The sequence below is a fragment of the Theropithecus gelada genome, chromosome 15 (assembly GCF_003255815.1).
Source record: "Theropithecus gelada isolate Dixy chromosome 15, Tgel_1.0, whole genome shotgun sequence".
NCBI classification, from domain to species: Eukaryota; Metazoa; Chordata; class Mammalia; order Primates; family Cercopithecidae; genus Theropithecus; species Theropithecus gelada.
The window spans coordinates 99214768-99242569 of NC_037683.1; the positions used below are offsets into that span (position 1 = coordinate 99214768).

A 27802-nucleotide genomic window follows, 5' to 3' on the forward strand; every position below is an offset into this window, starting at 1 on the left:
CAGGAGACTCCCTTGAACCTGAGAGGTGGAGGTTACAGTGAGCCAAAATTGCACCACTGAACTCCAGCCTGGACTACAAGAGCGAAACTCTGTCTCCAAAAAATAATAATAATAATCATCATCATCATCGTCATCAATGATCCTATAGAAAAATGGGTTAGAGACAGGCATGGACTGATCATAGAAAAAGATGCAAATGGTCATTAAAAAGATATATTCTCCACCCCACTCATGATAAGAGAATGCAAATTAGAACTATACTGAATATTTTTTATCACTTAACAGCTTGGCAAAAATCCAAAAGTTTGACCATATACTTTATTGGTAAGGCTTTGGGAAAGCAAGCACTCTCATACATAGCTTGTGGAAATAAAAACCAATTTCTAGGCGCATCTTCACAAGATGAAAACAAAATCAACTTCAGCTGCGACTGCAACCGCTAGCTCGACTCCAGAGTCCCCGACAGCACTGAAGCAGCTGGACAAAGAGCAGGTTAGAAAGGCAGTGGACACTCTGTTGACACATCGCAAGTCCAGGAAAAATGATCCCAGATTGCTTTTGAACAAGAATGAAAATTTATTTTTAATGGTGGTATGGAAAATTCCAAGTAAAGAACTGAGGGTCAGATTGTCCTTGCCTCATGGTATTCAATCACATTTAGGAGAAATCTGTTTATTTACCAAGGATGAACTCAATTCAACTCCTGAAAAGACAGACCAGTTCTATAGAAAGCTTTTGAACAAGCATGGAATTAAAACTACATCTCAGATTATCCCCCTCCAAAACTTTAAAAAAGGAATATAAAGCCTATGAAGCCAAGCTCCACCTTCTGAGCAGTTTTGACTCCTTCCATACTGATGCCAGAATTAGGTGGCTCTTACCCTCACACATTAGGAGACATTTCTATCAAAGAAAGTTCCAGTATCAGGCTGAGGCCGGCGGATCACGAGGTCAGGAGATGGAGACCATCCCGGCTAACACGATGAAACCCCGTCTCTACTGAAAACACAAAAAATTAGCTGGGCGAAGTGGCGGGCGCCTGTAGTCCCAGCTACTCAGGAGGCTGAGGCAGGAGAATCGCTTGAACCCGGGAGGTGGAGGTTGCAGTGAGCTGAGATCGTGCCACTGCACTCCAGCCTGGCGACAGAGCGAGACTCTGTCTCAAAAAGAAAAAAAAAAAAAAGGCAAGTTCCAGTAGTTTCAGTATCTGTAAACCTTCTGTCTAGGAATTTTATCAAGAGAGATCAATGAATGTATAGGTGGAACCGCCTAAGTATTTCTAAAAGTGGTTCTTGCAGTGCTATACACATCGGTCACACTGGGATGCAGATTGAGCACATCATTGAAAACATTGTTGCTGTCGCAAAACGACTTTCAGAAAAATTGCCAGAGAAGTGGGAGAGCGTGAAATTCCTGTTTGTGAAAACTGAGAAATCGGTTGCCCTTCCTATTTTTTCCTTGTTTGTCAACAATTGGGATGAAGCCACCAGAAAATTTATGTTTAATAAGTAGAAAAAAGCAGCGAGGAGAAAACGAAGAGAAAAAAAATGTTGAAAAACAAAAGGAGAGGAACAAAAACAAAAAGATAAGGCAACAGGCTAGGAAGCCTGCATCAGTCCTAAGTAAAGATGAGGTGGCACCTAAAAATGGTGGCACTGCAGTGAAGAAACCATAATCAAAGAAGAAATAGACACCAGAGCATGAGGATAAAAATTGCGGCAGAGGAAAAGCCCTAGATAAAGTGACAAATGAATCAAAAGATGAAATTTTACAACCGGTAACCATAGGAAAAACTCCAGCTAATGAAAATATACAGACTGAAAAATGTGCTATAGGCCGAGGTGGGCGGATTCCCTGAGGTCGGGAGTTTGAGACCAGCCTGACCAACATGGAGAAACCCCATCTCTACTGAAAATACAAAATTAGCTGGGTGTGGTGGCACACGCCTGTAATCCCAGCTACTCGGGAGGCTGAGGCAGGAGAATTGCTTGAACCCAGGGGAGGCGGAGGTTGTGGTGAGTGGAGATCGCGCCATTGCATTCCAGCCTGGGCAACAAGAGCAAGCCTCCGTCTCAAAAACAAAAACAAAAACAAAAGCAAAACAAAACAGAAAAAAAACATGCTATAGAAGGAAGTCTCCAGAAAAGAGTCCTGATCCCCACACACCTGGTGGGAAGAAGAGAAAGGCATTGCCAGCCTCTGATACCCCAAAGGCTGCAGTCTGAGACCCCATGGAAAGGCCCAGGGAAGAAGCCAAAAATCAATGAGTCAGTGAAGGAAAACAAATCCTTGTCTGGGGCAAAAAGTCAGAGACAGGTACAAAAAAGCCAGAGGCCAATTTTTTTGCTACCCTTCGTAAATCTGTGACAAAAGCTTCCCGTAGCCCCCTAAAACGACCCCCAAAACCCAAAGTAAAGAACCACCTGAAGAGCTTTTTAGAACTACTGGGGTCCTGACCCGCTTTGCAGCCTTCTCCAAGGGTGAGAGGCTCGGACTTCAAGATTTGGCCGGGCGCGGTGGCTCATGCCTGTAATTCCAGCACTTTGGGAGGCCGAGGCCGGCAGATCACAAGGTCAGGAGATAGAGACCATCCTGGCTAACACGGTGAAACCCCATCTCTACTAAAAACACACAAAAAATTAGCTGGGCGTGGTGGTGGGCGCCTGTAGTCCCAGCTACTCTGGAGGCTGAGGCAGGAGAACCCGGGAGGCCTGAGCTTGCAGTGAGCCGAGATGTTGCCACTGCACTCCAGCCTGGGCCACAGAGCAAGACTCCGTCTCAGGAAAAAAAAAAAAAAAAAAAGATTTCTTAAAGCCTCTGTAGGTGATTCTGACATACGATGTATTATTTTAATAGAGGTTTATTTGAAATTATATATTCTGCATTATTTTTCTGTTACATAAATGTTATTAAACAATAAGACTAGTGAACAGTGGCAATTAGTAGTAATTAATAGCACTAATGAAGGAGAAGGAAAGGAAGACCCATTTGGGGAAAATTCAGACTGCAGAAGCGGCCTGCCTGAAAAGTCATAGCAACAGGCAAAAATAAAACAACCCTGGGAAAAAAAACTCAGGCTGCACCTGCAGACAGATAAGCAGACAGGGTCCAGCACAGAAGCCCTTTGTTCTCTGTACAAATAGCAAGCTCCCAGGAAAAAGTTTCCTCCCGTTTTCAGGCATATACACGTTGGGAGCTTGCACAGGAAGGAGGGGGATCTTACCCACAGTTATACAAACAAGAGAAGCAGTGCTTTGTGCTTGTCTAGAGACATACCCACAGCTGCGTAAGATAAGGGGAGTTGCACAGACAGCTTTACTGGTAAGTCACTCGAACTGTTACAGAGATGAGAGGAGTTTCTTTCCCCGCCCAGGCGCCCCCCGCCCTACCTCCTCTACCCTGAGACGGGGTCTTGCTCTGTCACCCAGGCTGGAGTGCAGCGGCGCGATCTCGGCTCACTGCAAGCTCCGCCTCCAGGGTTCACGCCATTCTCCTGCCTCAGCTTCCTGAGTAGCTGGGACTACAGGTGCCGGCCACGATGCCCGGCTAATTTTTTTTTGTATTTTTTAGTAGAGACGGGGTTTCACTTTGTTAGCCAGGATGGTCTCAATCTCCTGACTTCGTGATCTGCCCGCCTCAGCCTCTCAAAGTGCTGGGATTACAGGCTTGAGCCACCGCACCCAACCGAGAGGAATTTCTTATAAAACTTTTGAATTCAGCTATAACCCAGCAGTCCACTTGGACTCCCCTCTCTGCTGCAGAGAGCTTTCTTCTTTGACTTCTTAAACTGTCACTCCAACGCAGCTTTGTGTCCAAGCTCCTTACTTTTCTTGGATGTAGGACAAAGTCCCCGAGGTACTAGTTCAGACAATGAGAACCTGCTACATTAAGGTTATTGGCGAAACTGCGACACTAGTATCTTAGTTTTAAAAATACTGTGGGAAAATATAACGACATATTTAAAATGTTGATATATTATAAACATTATACGGAGGATGATTACACATTTTCCCCTAGTACAGCAGTTTAACTTTTTAATAATTTTATTGGATTACTATATATTATTTTTTCAAGAGACAGGGGGTCTCATCAGTTGCCTCGGCTGGCCCTAAACTCCTGGAGTCAAGTGCTCCTCCTGTCTCAGCCTTATGGGTAGCTGGGACTGTTGGCACATGCCACCACACCAGGCTTAGTGTGTATTCTTAAGATACGTTAAATGTCAGACTTTTAAGAAGGAGAACATAGGCCGGACATGGTGGCTCATGCCTGTAATCCCAGCACTTTGGGAGGCTGAGACGGGTGGATTGCCTGAGCTCAGGAGTTTGAGACTAGCCTGGGCAACATGGCAAAACTCCATCTCTACCAAAAATGCAAAAAATTAGCCAGGAGTGGTGGCATGCATCGGTAGTCCTAGGTACTTTGAAGGCTGAGGTGGGAGGATCACTTGAGCCCAGGGTCAAGCCTGCAGTGAGCTGAGATTGTGCCACTGCACAACAGCCTGGGTGAGAGAGGGAGACCCTGTCTCAAAAATAAATAAATAAATATAGTAGGACGAACTAAACTGATATTTTGATATTATCCATATTTAAAAACTCACAAAAACAGTGCCATGTTTCTTTCTGCCCCATGATACAGTAGGATATGTTAACTCTGTTTCCTTTTCTGAAAATATTTCTCTGAGCTGTCTGCAGCCTTTAGGTCCTCCTTAATTTATTTAATGGTAAAACTGATGTAAAAATCCACTTTGACTTGCACTCTGCTCTTATCAAACTCATGTAACACTGGGTTCCTGTGTCAGTACAATACAATGACATTAAGCTAAATTTCATCTCAACACAAGTGTTTAATCATGGAATAGTTAGGATTTTATCTGCTAGCAACAGGATTTAGACTTGTTGGAATTAACTTCTCTCTCTCCAAAAATGGCCATCTACTCTGTATGTTGTTTGGGTAGATCTTTATTTGTCAATCAGTTCTTTTGCATCCATTCATCACAGTTTATGTCTAAACAGCCCATTGCTTTTTCAACATTAGGAAGAACATTGGATGTCATCAGAAGTTAAACGTTTCTCAGGGAAAATGGTTTTTAAATTAGAGAGGTTAGTAGAAATCAAATATGGATATCAAATAAATTACAGTTATAGTAAATAAATTAAAATGGTTTTACTTGGCTGCCCTGTTCTGGTTATAAATGTGTATTTGAAATATATATGTGTATATATTTGTGTATTTAAAATATGTATGTGTGTGTATATTTGTGCTTCAGATATATATGTATATTTGAAATATATGTAAGTGCTGAAGCAGTCTTATTTACAAGAAAAGAGTGTTCTTTCCTCTATCAGTTTTTGTCACAACCCATACATGATCCTGAACAACTCAGATGCAGTCAACTCATCCTTTTCCAGATATCTCATGGTCCTGCAAAGATCATTAAACAGTTTTGGAAAACTAGCACATATGTTTCTACTTTATTTTTTTATTTTTTTTGAGACGGACTCTTGCTCTGTCGCCCAGGCTGGAGTGCAGTGGCCGGATCTCAGCTCACTGCAAGCTCCACCTCCCGTGTTCACACCATTCTCCTGCCTCAGCCTCCCGTGTAGCTGGGACTACAGGCGCCCGCCACCTCGCCCGGCTGGTTTTTTGTATTTTTTAGTAGAGACGGGATTTCACCGTGTTAGCCAGGATGGTCTCGATCTCCTGACCTTGTGATCCGCCCGTCTCGGCCTCCCAAAGTGCTGGGATTACAGGTTTGAGCCATCGCGCCCAGCCCCATGTTTCTACTTTATTGTAACTCTTTTCTACATTCTCATCCTCAAATGTATTTAGTGAGTACCTACTATAGGCCAACCACTGCCCTAAGTGCTGGGGACACAGCTTAGTTCAAAACAGTCAGAACTTCTGCCCTTGGGAAATTATTCTGTAAGAGAGATAGGCATTTTTAATTTTTTTAATTTTTTGAGGCAGAGTCTTGCTGTTGCCCAGGCTGGAGTGCAGTCGCAAGATTTCGGCTCACTGCAACCTATGCCTCCCAGGTTCAAGCAATTCTCCTGCCTCAGCCTCCTGAGTAGCTGGGAGTACAGGCGCATGCCGCCACGCCTGGGTAATTTTTGTGTTTTTAGTAGAGATAGGGTTTCACCATGTTGACCAGGCTGGTCTTGAACTCCTGACTTCATGTGATCCACCTGTCTCAGCCTCCCAAAGGGCTGGGATTACAGGCATGAGCCACTGCGCCTGGCCATTTTTAATTTTTTTAAACCAACTTTTGTGAAGTTTGATTTACAAACAATAAAACGTACACATTGTAAGTATATACTTCAGTGAAATTTTACAAATGTATTCACCCACACAGCCACTACCTTGATCAAAAACAGAATATTTACATCACTTCAAATCAAGCTCTATCCAAGTCAGGCTCTTCTTGAGCCCTGAGCAGCTGCTAATCTGTTTTCTGTCACTATAGATGTCTTTTAAGAGCTTGGGGTCTCACATTTGATTTTTCCTTCCTTCCTTCCTTCCTTCCTTCCTTCCTTCCTTCCTTCCTTCCTTCCTTCCTTCCTTCCTCTCTCNTCCTTCCTTCCTTCCTTCCTTCCTTCCTTCCTTCCTTCCTTCCTTCCCTCCCTCCCTCCCTCCCTCCTTCCTTCTTCTTTTTCTTCTTCTTCTTCTTCTTCTTCTTTCTTCTTCTGCTTCTTCCTTCTTCCTTTTTTTTTTTTGAGACGGAGTCTTACTCTGTCACCCAGGTTGGAGTGCAATGGCGCCATCTCGGCTCACAGCAACCTCTGCCTCCTGAGTTCAAGCGATTCCCCTGCCTCAGCTTCCCAAGTAGCTGGGATTACAGGCGCACACCACCATGCCCGGCTAATTTTTTGGTATTTTTAGTAGAGACAGGATTTCACCAGGTTGGTCAAGCTAGTCTCCAACCCGACCTCTCCACCTGCCGGCCTCCCAAAGCATTGGGATTATACGCATGAGCCACCATGCTCAGCCTGATTTCTTTTACTCAATATATTTTTGAAATTCATTCATGTTGTACATCAAGTTGTTGATCCCTGTTTATTGATAATTACATTCATTACATTGTATAGATATGCCACAAGTTGTTTTTATTCAACAGTTGATGGACATTTGGGTGGTTTGCAGTTTTTGATTATTAAAAACAAAGTTGGGCCACGCACGGTGGCTCACGCCTGTAATCCCAGCACTTTGGGAGGCCAAGGTGGGTGGATCATGAGGTCTGGAATTTGAGACCATCCTGACCAACATGGTGAAACCCCGTCTCTACTAAAAATACAAAAAACAGCCTGGCGTGGTGGCAGGTGCCTGTAATCCCAGATACTCGGGAGGCTGAGGCACGAGAATCGCTTGAACCTGAAAGGCGGAGGTTGCAATGAGCCAAGATCAGGTCACTGCACTCTAGCATGGGCAACAAGAGCAACATTCTGTCTCAAACAAAAACAAAGCAAAACGAAGCTGGTATGAATATTAACATACAAGCCTCTGTATGAATATACGCTTTTGTACCTAGGTAAATTCGTAGATTACTGGATCATATGATAAAGTGTAAGATTACAAGAAAAGATTGTAAGTTTTCCAAAGTAGTTGTACCATTTTGCATTACCACCACCAACATATCAGAGGTCCAGTTGCTCTGCATCCTTGCCAACATTTGGTATTATCTTTTAATTTTGGGCCATCCTAAAGAACAGGTGGTGATAAAGATGTGCTTCTTACTTGTGCCCGTCTATTTATGTAACCCCATTTAAAAACTGATCATTTTATTAATAAATTTTTAAAAATCTGAAATATTTAGGAATCTTAAATTAAATGTCTGGCTTGACTTTGCAGATATTTTTATTCTATGTTCCCTCACGAAACTCCCAGGCGCTGTATAGGAAACATAAATCCGTTGTCAGGCAGCAGTAGCACGTTATTGCTCTCGGAGCTTGGCTGCTCGTTGGTGCTCGCAACCACAAAGGTCTACGCAAACCTCCACGGTTTCCTCCAGCCTTCGCGTCACCTTTCTAAGAAATTCCCAGAGGGCAGCGCAGACGGGCCGGGCTCTGGGGCTCCGCGCTCCGTCTCTTTCCGGGAACCGCCCACTACCCAGGGCGCCCACAGAGGGTGGAAAAAGAAGATAACTTCCGGTCTCGCGATCGTCTCTAATCTCGCGAGAAGAGAAGGCGGCCGCCGTCGGCCGAACAGAGGCGGTGGCGAGGGAGGGGGTGTGGCCGGGGAGCGCGAAGTCCCGGGAGTAAGGCAGAGGGGGCGGGGTCGCGCGCCCCTGGCGTACGCATGCGTGCACGCCGTCGGTCGGGCTGGGCTGAGAGGGGAGGGGGCGGCGGCGGCAGAGGCGGCGTCGTTATTTCCGTGGTCCGGACAGTGCGTGGCGGCGCGGGTGACCACGGGAGAAGTAGGTAGGGACCGCCCCTGCGTAGCCATTGAAACCCTCTCGCTTGTGTGTCCAAGAGCCGTAGCCCCCCGCGCGTGTGGCGGGCCCTGAGGACCCCAGGTCACCCTGCTGCCCCGGCCCTCCCGCTGCGCGTCAGGTAGGGGCCGCGGGCTCTCCAGTGCCCGCTGTCGGCCGAGGCCCCGGCCTTGCCCGGTGTTGCCGAGGCGACGATCCGGCGCCGGACGTGCCCGCCCTCCTGCGCGGCGACAGCTCTGTCCTTGCTTACGCGCCCAGTGGGACCGGGGCTGGGCCGGGCTGACCCGGGCGGGGCGGAAGGGAAGCGGGTGCCCGCCTCAGGTGTGCCCCGGCCCTAAGCCCGGCCGCTGGGACCCTGCGGTGCGTGCCGGCTCCTCATTCCTCCCGGCGAGGTTCTGCCTGGGTCCGGGCCGGCCCTGGCCCGGGAAAGGTCCCAGCGAGCTCTGGCCAGGTGAAGGGCTGCCTTGATTGACTTCGGTAGTTGCCGCGTGGGGTCCTGGGCTGCGAGAGGGGACCCTGAATAGTGCTTTGGTCATTTGTGGCTATTATTGAAAGTTGGAAGCTCTGGAGTTGTTCTATTCGGGCCAGTGGTGAGATGGTTTGTAATTTTTCTTCTTAAACGGTAGGAAGGCAAAGTATTTATGGGCCCTGGTGGGTGGTGGGCTAATAGTAAATAAGCAGCAGGATTGTTAATTGACGTGAGATTTGATTGCATTAAGATGATTCTTTGCAGGACTGTCCTTAGACTCAGAAGAGTTCTGCTTTAAAGAGTTTAGTAAGACTTCATCCCATACTTAAACAAACACACATTTCTGCAAATGCTCTTGCCCAGAAAACTACAAACTCTCTCTTACATCAGTATTAATTTTACAGGCATAATGGTTATGAAAGCTTCTGTAGATGATGATGATTCAGGATGGGAGCTCAGTATGCCAGAAAAAATGGAAAAAAGCAATACAAACTGGGTGGACATTACCCAAGATTTTGAAGAAGCTTGTCGAGGTGAGTCTGATTTTTGGATTAGAAGTTCAACATCTGAGAGGGGTAGAATGACTATTGTGCTTTCTAAACTTACCTCATTCGATGAAATCAACAGGTGAGTGTGGTTTGTTGAGTTTGTTAGCCACACTTACTCTGTATCCTCTAATTTTAACTTTAAAGCAAGCATATATTTGATACAGCATTAAATACAGATGTTAAGAAAGTTTTTTAAAATTGATTTTTTCTTACTTTAACAGGTTAGAGAGAGCAGTAATTTCTTAACTGTGGAAAACAGTTAATCTAAAAGATGGTGGTATTTTTGTATGTTTGAGGTTTCAGAATGATCAGATCACATCATTCCTTGCTTAAGATCATCCAGTGGCTTCCTGTTGCAGGTAGAATAAAATCCAAACTCCTTCCCTATGGGTCTATAAAATCTGGTCCCTGTCTACCACTCAGGTTTCATTTATGTGCCACTGCCTCTGCCAGACTTATTACATTGCAGTCACAGGTCTTTCTTATCTCTTCGTGATGCACACCAAAGTGGTTCTCCCAGGTGTTTGCATTTTTTGTTTTCTCTCTTTTAAATTACTTTGCCCCTAGCTTTCACACAATTCTTCTTAAGTGTTACCTCCCTGGTGAGGACCTCAGAACAACCCCTCATTCTCTCCTCTGCAATTCCACCTCAGTTGAATCACTTTTTATTTTCCTCATACAACTTATCTTTTTCAGAAGCCATAATTTTCCATTATTTCTTGTTTATTTTCAGTCTCACTCACTGGAATATAAGCTCTGTAACCCTAGTACACAGAACAGTTCCTGGCACATAGTAAATTCAATAAACAGGAATAAATGGGGAAATGAACATGCTTGTTGGTTGAGGAGAAAGAGTCTAGGGAGAGACTGAAGGGAAAGGAACAAATACTGGAGTGAGAGCTTGAACGTTAAAGAGAGGATGAGATCAAGGAGATGGTAGAGAAATTGGGGAAAAGCATAGGGATACATTGAGACAGGAAGGACTGAAGTTAGGATGAAGATAAAAGTATATTTCTAAGTGACAGAGGAGGACTGATGACGGAATTCACACCTGATGGCTGGCTCGTATTGTCTCAAGCAGCTTAGGTCTTTTGATGATGGTTGGGGTGTGTTTGGATAGTGCTCTGAAGAGGAGGAGTAAAGACTTGGGGCAGCTGCAGGTGGAAAGGGAGCCAGCTATATATAAGCAAAATGGTAAATCATGTGCCAGCCTTTGTTTTGAGATCACTTTTTATAGCCTCAGTGAAACAGTGGAAAGAACATAAGACTGGGGGTTGAGTGACTGCCCATATATGTCTGTCTAAGGAAGAGACAAAGCAGTGTCAAGTTACAGTGTAGTTTTTGTGCTCAGAGATCTTAGACTATTAAGTGGATTATATCTGTCATCTTGCACTGATTTTAAGTAATCTCTATTAGGAGGCTGTAATTATTAACCTAAATAGGGAAGGTTTTTGAAGGACATGTGGCTTGGATTGGGCCTTAAGGAGACAGAGTTTTTACGAGGGGAGGTGACAGAGTTATTCTAGACTGAGATGAACTATATGAGTCAGAGTTCAGTGAGGATTTTATGTTAGGGGAATAATAAGTAATTTTGCTTGGCCACAAAACAGTTTTCAATGCTGGGAATTATAGAGGGTCTTTAGTGCCATTGATGTTTTCTGTTTGTTTTTGTTTTTTTAGTTTGAGCTAGTTTTATAGGCAGTAGGAGTTTTTTAATGGATTTGAGCGTAAGATTGAAATTTTATTCCCCTTGATCAGTACAGTGGCTTGGACGGAGTAGTTTCTCCGTAAGTAATGAGTAAGCTTTATAGTCAGATATGGGCTGGAGTCCTAACTCTGTCACTTACTAGTTTAGTTTCCTTGGAGTTTAATTAATCTGAATCTTAGTTTTCTACTCTGGAAAACAGAACTTCTTTAGAGAATTTTGGGGATTAAATGAGACAGTGGATATAAAGTACTGGATCTGTAGTAGCATTCAATGATGGTAACTGTTGTTACTCAAGGTATTTAATTTAGAGTTGAAAGCATATAAAGTTTCTCTACTAGCATAATTTATGATGGATTAGGATGAAAAGAATCTATAACCTTAGACAAGGTTTGCACTCAGCCCAGATTAGGGCATTAAGGCCTTGGACTAGGCCTTGACAGAATGGAGAAGGGTAACATATGAGAATGAATAAGTTCATGTTGCTGGAGAGGTGAAAGAAACATGAGAGATGATGTGTTCCTTAAACTTTTGGTGACTGCAGAGGAGAGTGAGCGTGTACACTGCTTCTCAACCTCTCCTTCTCAGATCTTATGGGTAGAGTTCAAAGTGTCTTAATTCGTAGATACAAGATATCTTTATAATTTCCTGTTTTATCTTAGAAATTCATGGAAGAGTTTGCATTTTACAACATGTTTGTTGTTTGAGGGGAACACTTAACATTTCATTTATGTTAACGGTCTTTTGCTTCCTACATCATCACATTAATTTGCTATTAGGCAGCTGTGCAAATTTTTATCCTGTGTCTTTGAATCCCGTGGGACATGATGTTCACCAGGGTTGTTGCATACCACAGTTTGAAAACCACAGGTCTGCAGAATTTAGTCTCAATGAAATACAACTGTAGAGGTCCTCTTAATTTTAGTCTTGCAGCTTGCTTTCATATATACATTCTCTACTTGGTTTTGATTGTAAGAAAACTTGAACCCAAGAAAGCAGTTTAGAATACTGGTGGGAGAGATGTTTTGGCTTGCCTTTGAGTTATATCATAAATTAGCCTTATTTCTTTGTGAAGGAACCTTGAGTGGGAGATAAAGTTTAATCCATGCTTCACTGTGGATAGAGAGGGGGTGGCATGCCATTTTGTGGACAACATCATACCATCCTATTAACTCTTTCATAATTAGCTCTTGCACTGTGTCGAGTGGCACAGATGTGAGGTATCCTTCTTGGAACTAAAAAAAATTGATGTAGAATTAATCTTCATATATAGATTTAGGACTAAAGACTGTTGGCAGTTCTTGAGCCTGTGGTATTTATTTTCCCTTCTTGGAATAATCAGATTTGTAGTCTTGATTATGGTTTAGGCTTCTGTTCTAGTGACTTTCTAAAAACTAAATTCGAAACAGATATGGTTACATTCTTTCTTTTAACTTGCAGTAATCTCTCCCCTTTGGTGACAATGTAATGGCATTTGGCTAGACTCTGGTGATTTTTTTAGTACCACAAAATAGTCTGCATACTGATGATGAAGTTGTTTTTAATGCACATTTGTACTTATTTTTTTAGTGGCTCTTTAAAGTCCTGAATCAAATACAAACTTTTAACTTTTATGATTTATTTTATTTCCTACTAGGCAGGTGGCACACATTCCCTATAACTACTCTTGAGGCTCTTATCAGGTGGCACACATTCCCTATAACTACTCTTGAGGCTCTTATTTTTTTCTTTTCTAAATTATTTGTAATTTAGTCATTGTTGTTTTGTCTGATAGGAAATATGTGATTATTTTAAGTAACACTTCTAGGCTTTTTTTAAAAAAAAAATTATAAATTAATTTTTTTTTTCTTTTTAGAGTTAGGGTTTTGCTTTGTCACCCAGGCTGAAGTGCATAGAATGCCATGATCATTCCTCACTATAGCCTTGACTATAGGCTGGGTTCAAGCAATCCTCTCATCTCAGCCTTGTGAGTAGCTGAGACTATAGGCACGTGCTATGCCTGGCTTATTTTGTTTTTTTTGTAGAGACATTATGTTACGTAGGCTGGTCTCAAACTCCTGGCCTTAAGGGATCCTCTCACCTTAGCTTCCCAAAGTGTGGGAATTATAAGTGTGAACCACTGTGTCCAGCTTCTAGGCTTTCCTTCTCTAGGAAACCTTGCCTAATTTAAACTGTCTCATTTTTCTACCTATTCCATTTGGTTTTTCTTATTTAGATGCTTTCTCAATTATAAACCCACAACTTGGAAATTTCACTTAAACATAAATGATCATATGACATACACTCCTCCTGCTGCTGCCCATCAGATTCCCTTCTCCACACTATGGATAGCAACATTCTCTCCTAGGATGATGGCGCCAGTGGTATCTGGAGTCCAGAAGTAATGCAAATCTGCCGTGCTGACTTCCATTCTTTTTATGTTTTAGTCTAGGAGGATATGGGCCCAATCTCTCCTTCCGTTTTCTCTCTTTGATGGCTTAGTTTAAGCTTGTCCAACCCACTGCTCAAGGGCTGCATGTGGCCCAGGATGACTTTGAATGTGGCCCAACACAAATTCGTAAACTTTCTTAAAACATTATGAGATTTTTTTTGCGATTTTTTTTTTTTTTTTAAAGCTCATCACCTATCGTTAGTGTATTTTATGTGTAGCCTAAGACAATTATTCTTTCAGTGTGGCCCACGGAAGCCACAAGATTGGCATGCCTGGCTTTGTTCATTCCTCTGTAGTCAGTTTTTATTACCAGCACCATTGGTTAAGGCCTTCCATATCCATTCATCTTCTGCAGTTCTTGTTTAGTACTTTAGGAAAATTCCTTTTACACTTTCTCTTGCCTCTTGTAAAACCTGGGATGCTTAAGCTTCTTGTTGCTCTTCCTGTCTTTTCTGTCTTCTCTCACCAAGAACATTTGTAGGTGCTCAATACATATATTTGTTTGAAGAATGAATGAATATTGTAAGGCCTTGTTTCTTCATACTGGAGAATACTTGGATCTGGGATTACAGAAGTTTGAGAACCACTGCAGTGCATAAAATGCTGTCATTTTGGGGGATTGCCTGTAACCAGCATAATCATGAACCACAAGCATGGACACTGAAATTATGTTGATACTTGATTATAGTGTTATTATCTAGGTGATCTAGAATATTCTGTGATTTTTTTTTCTAAGATTATCATTGAACTGATTACATCACTCTTAAACATTATGGAAAAAATACAAATTCTTTGTGAAACTTTCAGTGACATCTTTTTTGCCCCCCACACTCCCATACGTGTGGGGTGAGAGTCATTGTTCTAGGAATTTACTGTTAGCACTTGATTCTAAGAGGAAAAGGATGGATGGATGGAAATTGTCTTGGCAAAAGATCTAGGCAACCTGTAAAATTGCTTTCCTTGTTCTGTGCCATCCAGACTGTTATCAGAGGTGGGGCATGGGCAAGATGGCCAGCACTGGCATTTATGGATCACTTTAGATTAGTGGTTCTCAACTGGGGGTGATTTTTCATCTCAGGGGACTTTAATGTCTTGAGACATTTTTGATTGTCACAGTGTATATGAGGTGGTGCTACTGGCATCTAACAAGTACATGCCAGGTATACTGTTCATTCAATTCAACACACAGGGCAGCCCCCACAAACAAATAATTACCCTCTTCAAAATATCAATAATGCTGCAAGTTCACCGCATTTAGATATCAAGTTCACTGCATTTAGATTACTTTCAAGAAGGTTCAGCTGTCACTTAACCTCTCAAACCCTGAATTCTTCAGGAAAGGAACATATGGATACTGGACTTAACATCCTTAGCAACTAGCATTGACATAGAGCAGGCCGTGTGAGTGGGCCCTTTGATGCAGTTTGAGGGCTCTTCTGCAGGGTTAAATGCTCTTACCAGATTTTCCCTTCATCACGTGTAGTGTATCTTGCTTCATCTTAGGAGCTTTAGTTAATAAAAAAGGAGTCCCTAGAAGATACCACGTTCCACCTTTTAGCTGATTCTTTCGATATTTATCTTGCTGGTTTTGGGCAGCATGCTTTTATACTACTTTTTGATTTCCTTCATTCCCAGTTTAGCCTGTATCTATGGACTTAACCCCCTATAGTTATAGGTAGCTACACTGTGGATATGCAAATATTATTCATAGCTGAGCCAAGCAGTAAAACTATTACTACTTTTTCTTTCCTGCATACATCTTCTGTTTTACACAAAAATTTTTACCCAAAAATTGGTGTACTTATCATTAATTCTACTTCAGACTCTTTACCAGTTGTCTAAATCTCCATAAGACATTCAGACTGATTGGATAGCCTGGTGGTGTCATCTCCTTATAGATCTTTCTTCTTGATCCTCTTAACTGCAATCTAGGTTTATTGCCTTTTGTACCTAGTATGTAACTTCATTCTGAGATCTTCTTTTCTTCATCAGCCTGGGGTGTCTTTTCTCTCTTGTTATAACTGGACATCATTATTATCTTCTTGAGTAAAGTGCATGGGAGATGAAATGTTTTGAGGCTCTTAATATCTGAAAATGTCTTTTTTCTGTCTTCCCACTTGACTGATATTATGTCTGGGTGCCTTTGAGAATTTTGAAGGCATTGTCCATTGATCTTTTGCTATTAAGAAATCTGATGACATTCTGATACATGTGAAAGTTATATGTCGATACCTTTATTCTTTTTTTTTTTTTTGAGATGGAGTTTCGCTCTTGCTGCCCAGGCTGGAGTGCAATGGCACGATCTCAGCTCACTGCAACCTCCATCTCCTGGGTTCAGGCAATTCTCCTGCCTCAGCCTCCCAAGTAGCTGGGATTACAGGCGCCTGCCACATGCTCAGCTAATTTTTGTATTTTTAGTAGAGACAGGGTTTCGCCCTGTTGGCCAGCCAGCAATTGAACTCATGACGTCAGGTGATCCACCCATCTCAGCCTCCCAAAGTGGTGGGATTACAGGTGGTAGCCACCATGCCTGGCCTTGATACCTTTCATACATAAGTTTTTGGGATCTTCTGTTTGTCATCCTTGTCCGGAACTTTCACAGTGGTCTGGAACCTTTTCACTTTGATGCTTCAGTTTTAGGAAGCATCCTTGAATTATTCTATTTGTTTTTCCTATACTCTCCTTATGGAATGTCTTTTATTTGGATATTGAATCTCCTAAACTTGTTCTATTTTTTTCTTATCCTTTCTTCCCTATTTTTCTTTTTTTTTTTTTTGAGACAAAGTTTCACTCTTGTTGCCCAGGCTGGAGTGCAATGGCATAATCTCGGCTCACTGCAACCTCCACCTCCCGGGTTCAAGCAATTCTCCTGCCTTGGCCTCCCGAGTAGCTGGGACTACAGGCGCCCACCACTATGCCCAGCTAATTTTTGTATTTTTGATAGAGACGGGGTTTCAGTGTTGGCTAGGCTGGTCTCAAACTCTTGACCTTGTGATCCACCCGCCTTGGCCTCCCAAAGTGCTGGAATTACAGGTGTGAGCCACTGTGCCCGACCCCTTTTTTCCCTATTTTTTGATGTCTTTTTCCTCAACTTCATCTTCCAGATCTTTCATTGCACTTTTCTTTTCTCCTGCGATGTTTTAAATTTTGAATCATTACATCTATGGCTTGAGTCCAGTTTTCCTCATATCAGATATTTCCCTTTGCTCTGAGTGGTGTAAGCTGTATACTATTGAGCCTTCTTAAGGCTTTAACTTAAAAGTAGAAGTAACTTTAAAAAAAACAAAACAGTTTATCATGTTACCCTTACTTTAGTAGTTTGGTGTCATCTGGAATTGCTGGGATCCCCAAGACTGTTTTGCAGGATATGCAGAGTTGAAACAGTTTGGTGGTAATACTAAAAAGGTACTTGCCTTTTTGACTGTTACTCTCTTATTAGTATACGGTGGAGTTTTTCAGAGGCTAAATGATGTGTGATGATATCATTGCTCTGATGGCTAATGATAATTTGAAACATTATCCTTCTCATTAAATTTTTTGAGAAATGCTGCTTGGTTGGATAAGGCCCAATTTACTCAATTCTGTAGTGCTATACAAGATCATGATTCTGTGTTCAGTCATTGATCATGCAGGGGGGTGCTTGTACTGTGCTTCGTGAGTAAATTCTTAAGTTTACTGTCTATAAAGTTTAGTGAGAGATACGATTACTGAAGTTCTTCTTTTTAGAGATGGAGTTTTGCTCTTTTTGCTCAGGCTGGAGAGCAGTGGCGCAATCTCAGCTCACTGTAACCTCCGCCTCCCGGGTCCAAGCAATTCTCATGCCTCAGCCTCCCAAGTAGTTGGGATTGCAAGCATGTGCCACCGTACCCGGCTAATTTTGTATTTTTAGTAGAGACAGGGTTTCACCATTTTGGCCAGGCTGTTCTCGAACTCCTGACCTCAGGTGATCCACCCGCCTTGGCCTCCCAAAGTGCTGGAATTACAGGTGTAAGCCACTGCACCCCTGATTACTGAAGTTCTGAGGAATCTTCCGAGTCATCTGGTCTGACCTTTCATTTTACAGATGAGGAAACCAAGGCCAAGAGTGATTGACTTGCTTCTAGATCTGTGGGGTGTTTTTAAGTTTGATGAAGCTATTTGGTACCCACATTTACCCTAAATACATGATAGATTATTACAGTTTCCAAACTTTTCAGTCTTAGGACCCCTTTATAGTTTCAAAAATTACAGTCTATGTGTGTGTTTTATATATATATGATTATTAGAATTTAAAACTGAGACATTTAAAAAATATCCATTTAAAAACGATGATGGGCTGGGCATGGTGGCTCACGCCTGTAATCCCAGCACTTTGGGAGGCCAAGATGGGTGGATTACTGGAGGTCAGCTTCGAGACCAGTCTGGCCAACACAGTGAAACCCCACCTCTACTGAAATACAAAAATATTAGCCGGGTGTGGCAGTGTGCACCTATAGTACCAGCTACTCGGGAGGCTGATGCAGGAAAATTGCTTGAACCTGGGAGGTGGAGGTTGCAGTGAACTGAGATCATGCCACTGCACTCCAGCTGGGACAACAGAGTGAGACACCATCTCAAAACAAAAAAACAAGAAAACAACCCATTGTATGTTAACATAAATAACATATTTTTTTATTGAGAAATAATTGTATTTTCCAAAACAAAAATAATATGGAAAAGTAGAGTTTGACATTTTTGCAAATCACTTTAATGTCTGGCATAACAGAGGGCAGCTGAATTCTCATATTTGCTTCTATAATTCAGTCTGTTGCCACATGTTGTTTTGGTTGAAGTAGCTGACATAAATCTGGCCTCACCAAATATGTAGTTGAAAAATGGAGGAATCTTCAGATAATTTTGGATATTCCTCTTTGATACTCCAGAAACTTGACAGGTGGTCATTTCTTAAAGGTTAGTTGCAGTCTGGAATCTGAAACCCTATCAATGGACTCTTTATGCTCTGTTACATTAAAATTCATTGCTCTTTCTTGAACTTTGAGTGGCTTTTTTTTTTTTGAGACGGAGTCTCGCTCTGTCACCCAGGCTGGAGTGCAGTGGCGCGATCTCGGCTCACTGCAAGCTCCGCCTCCCGGGTTCATGCCATTCTCTTGCCTCAGCCTCCTGAGTAGCTGGGACTACAGGCGCCCGCCACCGTGCCCGGCTAATTTTTTGTGTTTTAGTAGAGACGGGGTTTTACCGTAGTCTCAATCTCCTGACCTTGTGATCCGCCCGCCTCGGCCTCCCAAAGTGCTGGGATTTGAGTGGCTTTTTAATCCATGCCTGATTTTGTAACATGCATTGCCATTTGGAAAATACTGTTATTCAATAAGTTATGCAGATCTTCCAGATTTTTTGTTTTTGAAGCATAGTCCTGCTCTGTCACCCAGTCTGGAGTCCAGTGGTGCGATCTTTGCTGACTGTCACCTCTGCCTCCGGGTTCAAGGGATTCTCCTGTCTTAGCCTCCTGAATAGAGTAGCTGGGATTACAGGTGTGCACCACCACGCCTGGCTAATTTTTGTATTTTTACTAGAGACGGGGTTTCGCCATGTTGGCCAGGCTGGTCTGGATCTCCTGACCTCAAGTGATTTGCCTGCCTCGACCTCCCAAAGTGCTGGGATTGCAGGCATGAGCCACCGCGCCTGGCTAGATCTTCCAAATTGTTAACACGTTTCATTATATAATATTAATAAGCACATTTGTTGTTATCACTACCAATACAGAAAGCTCTTCTAAGTTTTGGGAAATTGTTAGACTTACAGTGGCAGATACATATTTTCCAAAATTTTAGTTTCTGCTTGAAAGCTCAAATTTTATTATTGGCAACAAATATCGTCAGTTTTTCTTGAAGTGACAGATTCATTTATTTTTTTTAAAAATGCCACATTCTCAAGTCTGAATAACATAGTCTGTTGATTGTTTTTGTTTTTTCAGGTAAAAGTAGTGTTCTGTAATAATTGTGCAAGTGTTTTTTTTTTTTTTTTTTTTTTGATATGAAGTTTTGCTCTTTATGCCCAGACTGGAGTGCAATGGCGTGATCTCAGCTCACCGCAACTTTTACCTCCTGGGTTCAAACAATTCTCCTGCCTCAACCCCCTGAGTAGCTGGGATTACAGGCGCATGCCACCATCCCAAGCTAATTTTGTATTTTTAGTCGAGACGGGGTTTCACCATGTTGGCCAGGCTGGTCTTGAACTCCTGACCTCCAGTAATCCACCTGCCTCGGCTTCCCAAAGTGTTGGGATTATAGGTGTGAGCCACTGTGCCTAGCTGTGCAAAATTTTTTTTCCCCAAGACAACTGTCTTTCTTTGATATGCAGCAGAAGTGTTTGTCTGCTTCCCATTTTTTCAAGTAGAATATTTAACAACTTATACAAAGTTGAAACTGAGTAAAATTAATCAGGGCTGGTGCTAGGGTGAAGTGAGTGAGGTACCTTACGGTGCAAAATTTAAGAAAGCAAGAACTAAAAGTGAATACATTTTGCTCTATAGGTACCTCAGTTACCGCACCCTGGCCCTGAGAGCAATAATGTTTACTGCTTTATCAAGGTTGTTCTTTTATTTTCCCCAGCTTTTTTATTGTGTTAAAATAAACAACATAATATTTACAATCTTAGGCCAGGCGTGATGGCTCATGCCCGTGATCCCAGCACTTTGGGAGGCCAAGGCGGCAGATCACTAGAGCTCAGAAGTTTGAGACCAACCCCAGCAACATGACGAAACCCCGTCTCTATAAGAAAATACAAAACATTAGCTGGTCATGGTGGTTTGCACATGTAGTCCCAGTTACCCAGGAGGCTGAGGTGGGAGGATCACCTGAGCCTGGGAGGTCAAGGCTGCAGTGAGCTGTGATAGCACCACTGCTCTCCAGCCTGGGCAACAGAGTGAGACCTGTCTCAAGAGAAATTTTTTTTTTTAACCAGCTTAACCATTTTTAAATGTACAGTTCAGTGGTATTTAATACATTTGTCGTGCTAACATCACCACCATTCATATCCAGGACTCTTATCTTGTGAAGCTAAAATTCTCTATCCATTAAACAAATGGTAAGTCTTCATCATTCCTCTCCCCATTCTCTGGTAACCAGCAGTCTACACTATGACTTTTTTTCTTTTTTTGAGACAGAATTTCACCCTGTTGCCCAGAGTGGAGTGCAATGGCGCAATCTCAGCTCACTGCAACCTCCGCCTCCTGGTTCAAGTGATTCTTCCACCTCAGCCTCCCAAGTAGCTGGGACTACAGGCACCCACCACTATGCCTGACTAATTTTTGTATTTTTTTGGTAGAGATGGGGTTTCACTACGTTGGGCAGGCTGGTCTCGAACTCCTGACCTCAGGTGATCTGCCTGCCTTGGCCTTCCAAAATGCTGGGATTACAGGCATGAGCTAGCACGCCTGGCCCTATAGTGTTATTTTTGACTACTTTAAGTATTTCATTTAAGTGAACTCATATAGTATTTGTCTTTTTGTGCCTGGCTTTTTTCACTTAGCATAATGTCCTCGAGGTTAGTCTATGTTGTAGCATGTCAGAAGTTCCTTCCTTTTTAAGACTGAATAATATTCCATTGTATGTGTATACCATGGCTTATCATTCATCTGTCAGTGGGCACTTGGGTTGTTTCCCATGTTTTAGTGCTTGTGAATAAAGCTACTGTGAACATGAGCATACAAGTACCTCTTTGAGACTCTGTTTTCAGTCTTTCTGGGTATATGCTCAGAATTTGAACTGGCTGGATCATATGGTAATTTGGTTTAAATTTTTTTTTTCTTTTCCTTTTTTTTTTTTTTTTTTTTAAGAGACAGGGTCTTGCTCTGTTACCCAGGCTGGAGTTCAGTGGTTCTGTTGTGGCTTTCTATTACCTTAAACTATAGGGTTCAAGCAATCCTCCCACCTCAGCCTCCCCAGTAGCTAGGACTACAGGTGTGCACCACCATGCCTGGCTAATTTTAAAAGATATTTTGTAGATATAGGGTCTCACTGTGTTGATCAGGCTGGTCTTGAACTCGTGGGCTTAGGCAGTCCTCCCGCCTTGGCCTCCCACAGTGCTGGGATTATGGGTGTGAGCCACTGCATCTGTCCTGTTTTTAATTTTTTAAGGAACTGCTATACTATTTTCCACAGTGTCTCAACCATTTTACAAACCTGCCAGCAGTACACAAGGGTTTCAGTTTCTACACATCCTTATAACACTTATTTTCTGCAGGGTTTTTTTTTTTTTTGTAGTAGCCATCCTAATGTGTGTAAGGCGGTGTCATTGTAATTTTAATTTGCACTTTCCTAATGAATAGTGATCATCAAGGGCATTCTTAGATTGAAGAAAATTTTTGCCTTTTTTTAGCCATAAGTGCATGGAAGTGCAGGGTACATGATTAATTTAGCTTGGGGCCGCTGTCTTGATATGTGCTGAAGCTGCAGCAGTTTTGCCCTCCAGTGCCTTTTTGCCTTCCTGTCATTGTTTTTGCATCATTAGTACAGGTGTCTACACAATAAAAAAAGACAATGAATGTTTTCGTATGATTATCAAAGTAATTTTAACATTGCAGGCTCCTGGGTTCCCAGATCACTCTTTGAGAATTGCTGGATTACTAGTATGTGTTCTATGTTTTGTTGTTTTGTTTTGTTTTGTTTGAGATGGAGTCTTCCTCTGTCACCCATGTTGGAGTGCAGTGGCACAATCTCGGCTCACTGCAACCTCCGCCTTCTGGGTTTAAGTGATTCTCCTGCCTCAGCCTCCCAAGTAGCTGGGATTACAGGCACCCACCACCACACCTGGCTATTTTTGTATTTTTAGTAGAGATGGGGTGTCACCATGTTGGCCATGCTGGTCTCAAACTCCTGACCTCAAGTAATCCACTAGCCTCAGCCTTATTGTTGTATTTTTATACATGATTCTTATCTGTTTCAGTACCTGGAACTGTTAAAAATTAATGTTATTTAACTTACAGTTGGCTAAGGAAGATTGGCTACAGTTCAGAAAACTGCTTACACCTTCCACAGGATTTAGCCATAAATTTTTTTTTTTCCCCAGACGGAGTCTCGCTCTGTTGCGCAGGCTGGAGTGCAGTAGTAGCGCGATCTCGGCTCACTGCAAGCTCTGCCTCCTGGGTTCACGCCATTCTGCTGCCTCAGCCTCCTGAGTAGCTGGGACTACAGGCGCCCGCCACCATGCCGGGCTAATTTTTTTGTATTTTTAGTAGAGACAGGGTTTCACCATGTTAGTCAGGATGATCTCGATCTCCTGACCTCATGAGCCACCCACCTTGGCCCCCCAAGGTGCTGCGATTACAGGTGTGAGCCACTGTGCCTGGCCACCATCAATATTTAATTTACTTAGCATGTTATAGCAGTGATTTCTGACTTACCTGCGTATTAAAATCATCTGGAGTGCTCTAAAACCAGTGTATAGTTCCCCGCTCTAGATTTCATTGGTTCCCAACTCTAGATTTCATTGGTTTGGGATGCTGCTTGGACTTTGGGGTTTCAAAAGTTTCTCAGTTGACTCTAATATGCAGCCGAGGTTGAGGACCAGTGCTTTATAGTGATTGAACACTGTTTTGATTACCTGTTTACTCAAGTGTTTTCTATATAATTTAAATACAATAGGATTTAAAAAAATGGTTTTGACACTGTTACTGGAACAGAAGAAATTAGATTATGGTAACATGGTTTAAAAACTTGAGAAGTAGCAGTCAGTTCTATGTAAAAGTTTACTTGGGGAAGTATACTAGTGATTTTTTAAAATGGGGTTGGTAATTCTGATTGGAATATTATGGCCTGTGATGGGTCACTTATTCTCAAAAGTATTTTTTTTTTTTCTTAAACCACTTGATTTATAGTATTCTTTTGTATTTACATAAGTACTCACTGTACAGAATTATTGGGGGAACCTGCCCCTAATAATTTGATGTGAGTCCTTTTCTATTTTCCCTAAGTGTTTGCCAGTCTGAGAAATAAAAGGAAAGAGTACAAAAGAGAGAAATTTTAAAGCTGGGTGTCCGGGGGAGACATCACATGTCGGCAGGTTCTGTGGTGCACCCCAAGCCGCAAAACCAGCAAGTTTTTATTAGTGATTTGCAAAAGGGGAGAGAGTGTACAAATAGGATGTGGGTCACAGAAATCACGTGTTTCACAAGGCAATAAAATATCACAGAAATATCACAATAAAATACCACAGAAATCACATGTTTCACAAGGCAAATGGAGGCAGGGCGAGATCGCAGGACTGAGGCGAAATTAAAATTGCTAATGAAGTTTTGGCATGCATTGTCGTTGATAACATCTTATCAGGAGACAGCATTTGAGAGCAGACAACCGGTCTGACCAAAATTTATTAGGTGGGAATTTCCTCATCCTAATAAGCCTGGGAGCACTATGGGAGACTGGGACTTACTTCATCCCTTATCTACAACCGTAAAAGACAGATGTCCCTAGAGCAGCCATTTTAGAGACCTCCCCCAAGGCACACATTCTCTTTCTCAGAGGCTGTTCCTTGCTGAGAAAAATAATTCAGCGATATTTCTCCTGTTTGCTTTTGAAAGAAGAGAAATATGGCTCTGTTCTGCCTGGCTCTCAGGCAGCCAGACCTAATGGTTATCTCCCTTGTTCCCTCAGCATCGCTGTTATCCTGTTCTTTTTTTCAGGGTGCCCAGATTTCATATTGTTTAAACAATTTGTGTAGTTAACACAATCATCACAGGGTCCTGAGGCGACATTCATCCTCACCTTACAAAGATGATGGGATTAAGAGACTAAAGACAAGACAGGCATAGGAAATCACAAGAGTATTGTTGGGAAAGTGGTAAATGTCCATGAAATCTTCACAGTTTATGTTCAGAGATTGCAGTAAAGACAGGCATAAGAAATTATAAAAGTATTAATTTGGGTAACTTAATGAATGTGCATGAAATCTTCACAATTTATGTTCTTCTGCCATGGCTTCAGCTGGTCCCTCCGTTCAGGGTCCCTGACTTCCCGCAGCATAGAATGCATTATATTAGTAATGGAGTAGAAGTAAGTATTTCTTAGAAAATGAATTTTAAAGTAATACAAGCACATTTTTTTCAGGTGCTAATGTCTTTTTTTTCTTAGAATTAAAAGGATTTTTCTTTTTTTTTTAGAATTAAAGTTGGGAGAACTACTTCATGATAAGCTGTAAGTATTCTTTGAAAATGGTGTAGTGTAATATTTCAGTCTTTTTTTTTTCTCATGTGGAGTAATATTCCCTGAAGTTTGAGTAAATTTACATTTCAAAATTATGAAAATAAAACTAATTATAAATATATTTTTAACTGTGATGAACTATTTTGGGGCAGCTGACCCTAGTTGTGATGTGAAATGGTTATACCCAGGGAAACTGTAACTTATGGTCCTTTCCTGGAGAGCAGATGTAATGAATGTGGAATTTTTTGAAGAAAAGGTATCAGTTGTATGTCATATGTGATAGGTTGGTTGATAACCAGAAATTGGGTGACTAAGTGCCTAGATAAAAGTAAAAGAGAATCCCTGTGTCTTAGTCAGTTTAGTGTTGCTATAGCTAAATACCTGAAACTGGGGAGTTTATAAAGAGGTTTATTTGACACAATCCCTGTGTCTTAGTCAGTTTAGTGTTGCTGTAGCTGAATACCTGAGACTGGGGAGTTTATAAAGAGGTTTATTTGATGACTGGAAGGTTCAAGATTGGGCAGCTGCATCTAGTGAGAGCTTTAGGCTGCTTCAACTCATGGTGGAAAGCAGAAGGGGAGCAGCGGGGAGTGGCATGTGGTGCGAGGAGATCACATGGCAGGGGAGGATGCAAGAAAGAGAAACCGAGGAAGTCAGAGTCTTTAAAACAACCCACCCTCTTGGATGGTATTGTTGACCCTTGAACAACTTGGGGATTGGGGTGCTGACCCCCCCCCCTTACAGTAAAAAATCCACATAAAACCTTTGACTCCGCCAAAATCTTAACTACTGGTAGCCTGTCATTGACTGGAAGTCTTACCAATAACATAAACAGTTGATTAACACATATTTTGTGTGTCATATGTGCCATATACTGTATTCTTACAATAAACTAGGGAAAAGAAAATGTTATGAAGAAAATTATAAGGAAGAGAAAATATACTTACTGTTCGTTAAGTGGATCATCATAAAGGTTTTCATGTTTGTCATATTTGTGTTGAGCAGACTGAGGAAGGAAGAGGAAGTTAGTCTTGCAGTCTCTGGTGGCACAGGTGCAAGAAAACCTTTGTCTAAGCGGACTCATGCAGTCCAAACACATGTTGTGAAAGGGTCAACTGTAATTCATTCCTGGGAGAGCAAGAACTCACCTCCCTCGGAGGGCTTTAATCTATTCATGGGGATTCTCCCCCATGCCCAAGACACTTCCCACTAGGCCTCACCTCCCAACACTGCCACATTGGGGATCAAGTTTTAACATGAATTTTGGTGGAGGCAAACCACATTCAAACCATAGCACCTTGGAAAAACAAAATAAATGGAAATACTTGTTCATGTTTATATGCCTATATATAGCCCCAGTTCCTATACTGCCATGGCCAGGCTCAATTTTCAGGGTTAGGAATGTGAAACTTTTAATTAGTAAGTAGACAAGATTGGACATTGTGGTTGTGGGGAAGGGAAAGTAGAATCTGAAATTCAGTTCTTCTCAGATTTGAGTGTGCGACAGAATCATCTGGAGGGCTTACTAAAGCATAGATTGCTGGGCCCCACCCCGAGAATTCTTTATTAGGTCTAGTGTGAGACCACAGAAATCTTAAATATTTCTTTTTTTGTTGTTGTTTTGTTTTGAGATGGAGTTTTGCTCTTGTTGCCCAGGCTGGAGTGCAGCGGTGCGATCTCAGCCCACCGCAACCTCTGCCTCCCGGGTTCAAGCGATTCTCCTGCCTCAGCCTTCCAAGTAGCTGCGATTACAGGCATGCGCCACCATGCCCAGCTGTTTTGTAACAGGGTTTCTCCATGTTGGTCAGGCTGGTTTGAACTCCCAACCTCAGGTGATCCACCCGCCTCGGCCTCCCAAAGTGTTGGGATCACAGGCGTGAGCCACCACGCCCGGCAGAAATCTTTTTCTTCCTCACAGTGCATGTAAAATCATTTGAGTGGCAAGTACATGAAATAATTTTTGTATCAATCGACAGTTAATTGAAGTAGAAGTGTTAGCAAGTTGAGAAGACTGAATACATAGAATAGTTATTAAAAGTAGTATAATTTTATACCATTGTGAAAATATGAATAAGCTTACTGGCTCAAAAACAATCTGTGGACTTAATTTTTTTATTTGCAGATTTGGTCTTTTTGAAGCCATGTCTGCTATTGAAATGATGGATCCCAAGATGGATGCTGGCATGATTGGAAACCAAGTTAATCGAAAAGTTCTCAATTTTGAACAAGCTATCAAGGTAGTCACCATTGTACTTTTTGTGTTTCCTTTTATCTTTTGTTATTTTATGTTAAAACATTGTGCTTAATAATGAAATGAAACGTTGTATTAAAGTCTGTTTCCTTCAGAGCAGCTCAAGTATATAAACAAGAATTAGTTACAACCTTTATATGTTAAAATCTGAAAATTAAGGTCTTCATTAAAATCTTGCTCTAAATTTGTGCATTTGTGTACTTTTAAAATTAATTTTTGAAAGCATTTGACTCTATATTCAAATAGGAAAATTGGCTTGGGGGTTAAATTTTGTGTATTAATATGTTAATACATAACAGTAAATTTGCACAAGTAAAATACTTGTGGTAGTGAATTTAAAGTTGCTTTAGAAATTCATTTATACTTGCAATAGAGTTTGATTTTACATATTTTATAAAGAAAGGTTTGCTGAGCAAATGAATATTGTAAACAAAATTTGCAAGTAATATAGTTAACTAACTTAAGTGTTTTAAAAAATCTTTAGTTTTCTTTCTAAGTAGTTTTGGGTCATTAAAATGATTTATATTAATACTTAAAGCTGGTTTGAACTGTTTTTAAAATACTTGTTGATTTGGCTTTTCATTTTATAGAAAGGCCTTTATTGTTTAGATTTTTCTTATTGAAGACCTAAGATATATTGTTTTTACAATTATGTCAATTAAAAATAAAATTTATAAGATGATAGTTTTTAAGAATACAGAGTTAATTTGGTGTGATAGTTTTATCAGATGATAGATAGCATTTTCTTAGAATTGCTGTTTTTAAATATTGAATGTTAGAAATCCAGAATGCTACT

At 41.7% G+C, this 27802-nt stretch overlaps 1 protein-coding gene and 1 pseudogene across 4 annotated transcripts in view; both read left to right on the forward strand.

The window, feature by feature from the left end:
* The first annotated feature begins 414 nt into the window (after positions 1-414).
* On the forward strand, positions 415-8138 carry LOC112607756 (annotated as a pseudogene). The gene is made up of 4 exons (XR_003115904.1): positions 415-921; positions 1196-1845; positions 2132-2411; positions 7914-8138. The product of XR_003115904.1 is annotated as a ribosomal L1 domain-containing protein 1 pseudogene (transcript).
* A 29-nt stretch (positions 8139-8167) lies between these two features.
* The window catches only part of NAA35 (N(alpha)-acetyltransferase 35, NatC auxiliary subunit), a 92662-nt gene continuing 73027 nt past the window's right edge, over positions 8168-27802 (forward strand). Inside the window, exons 1-4 of one of the 3 annotated variants that reach the window (XM_025360243.1) lie at positions 8168-9015; positions 9299-9427; positions 24713-24746; positions 26878-26992. In XM_025360243.1, coding sequence (XP_025216028.1) covers positions 9304-9427; positions 24713-24746; positions 26878-26992 — 273 coding nt within the window. In that variant the 5' untranslated portion in view covers positions 8168-9015; positions 9299-9303. The remainder of the gene's footprint in view (positions 9016-9298; positions 9428-24712; positions 24747-26877; positions 26993-27802) is intronic. The other 2 variants (XM_025360242.1, XM_025360241.1) reach the window with 2 other exon arrangements.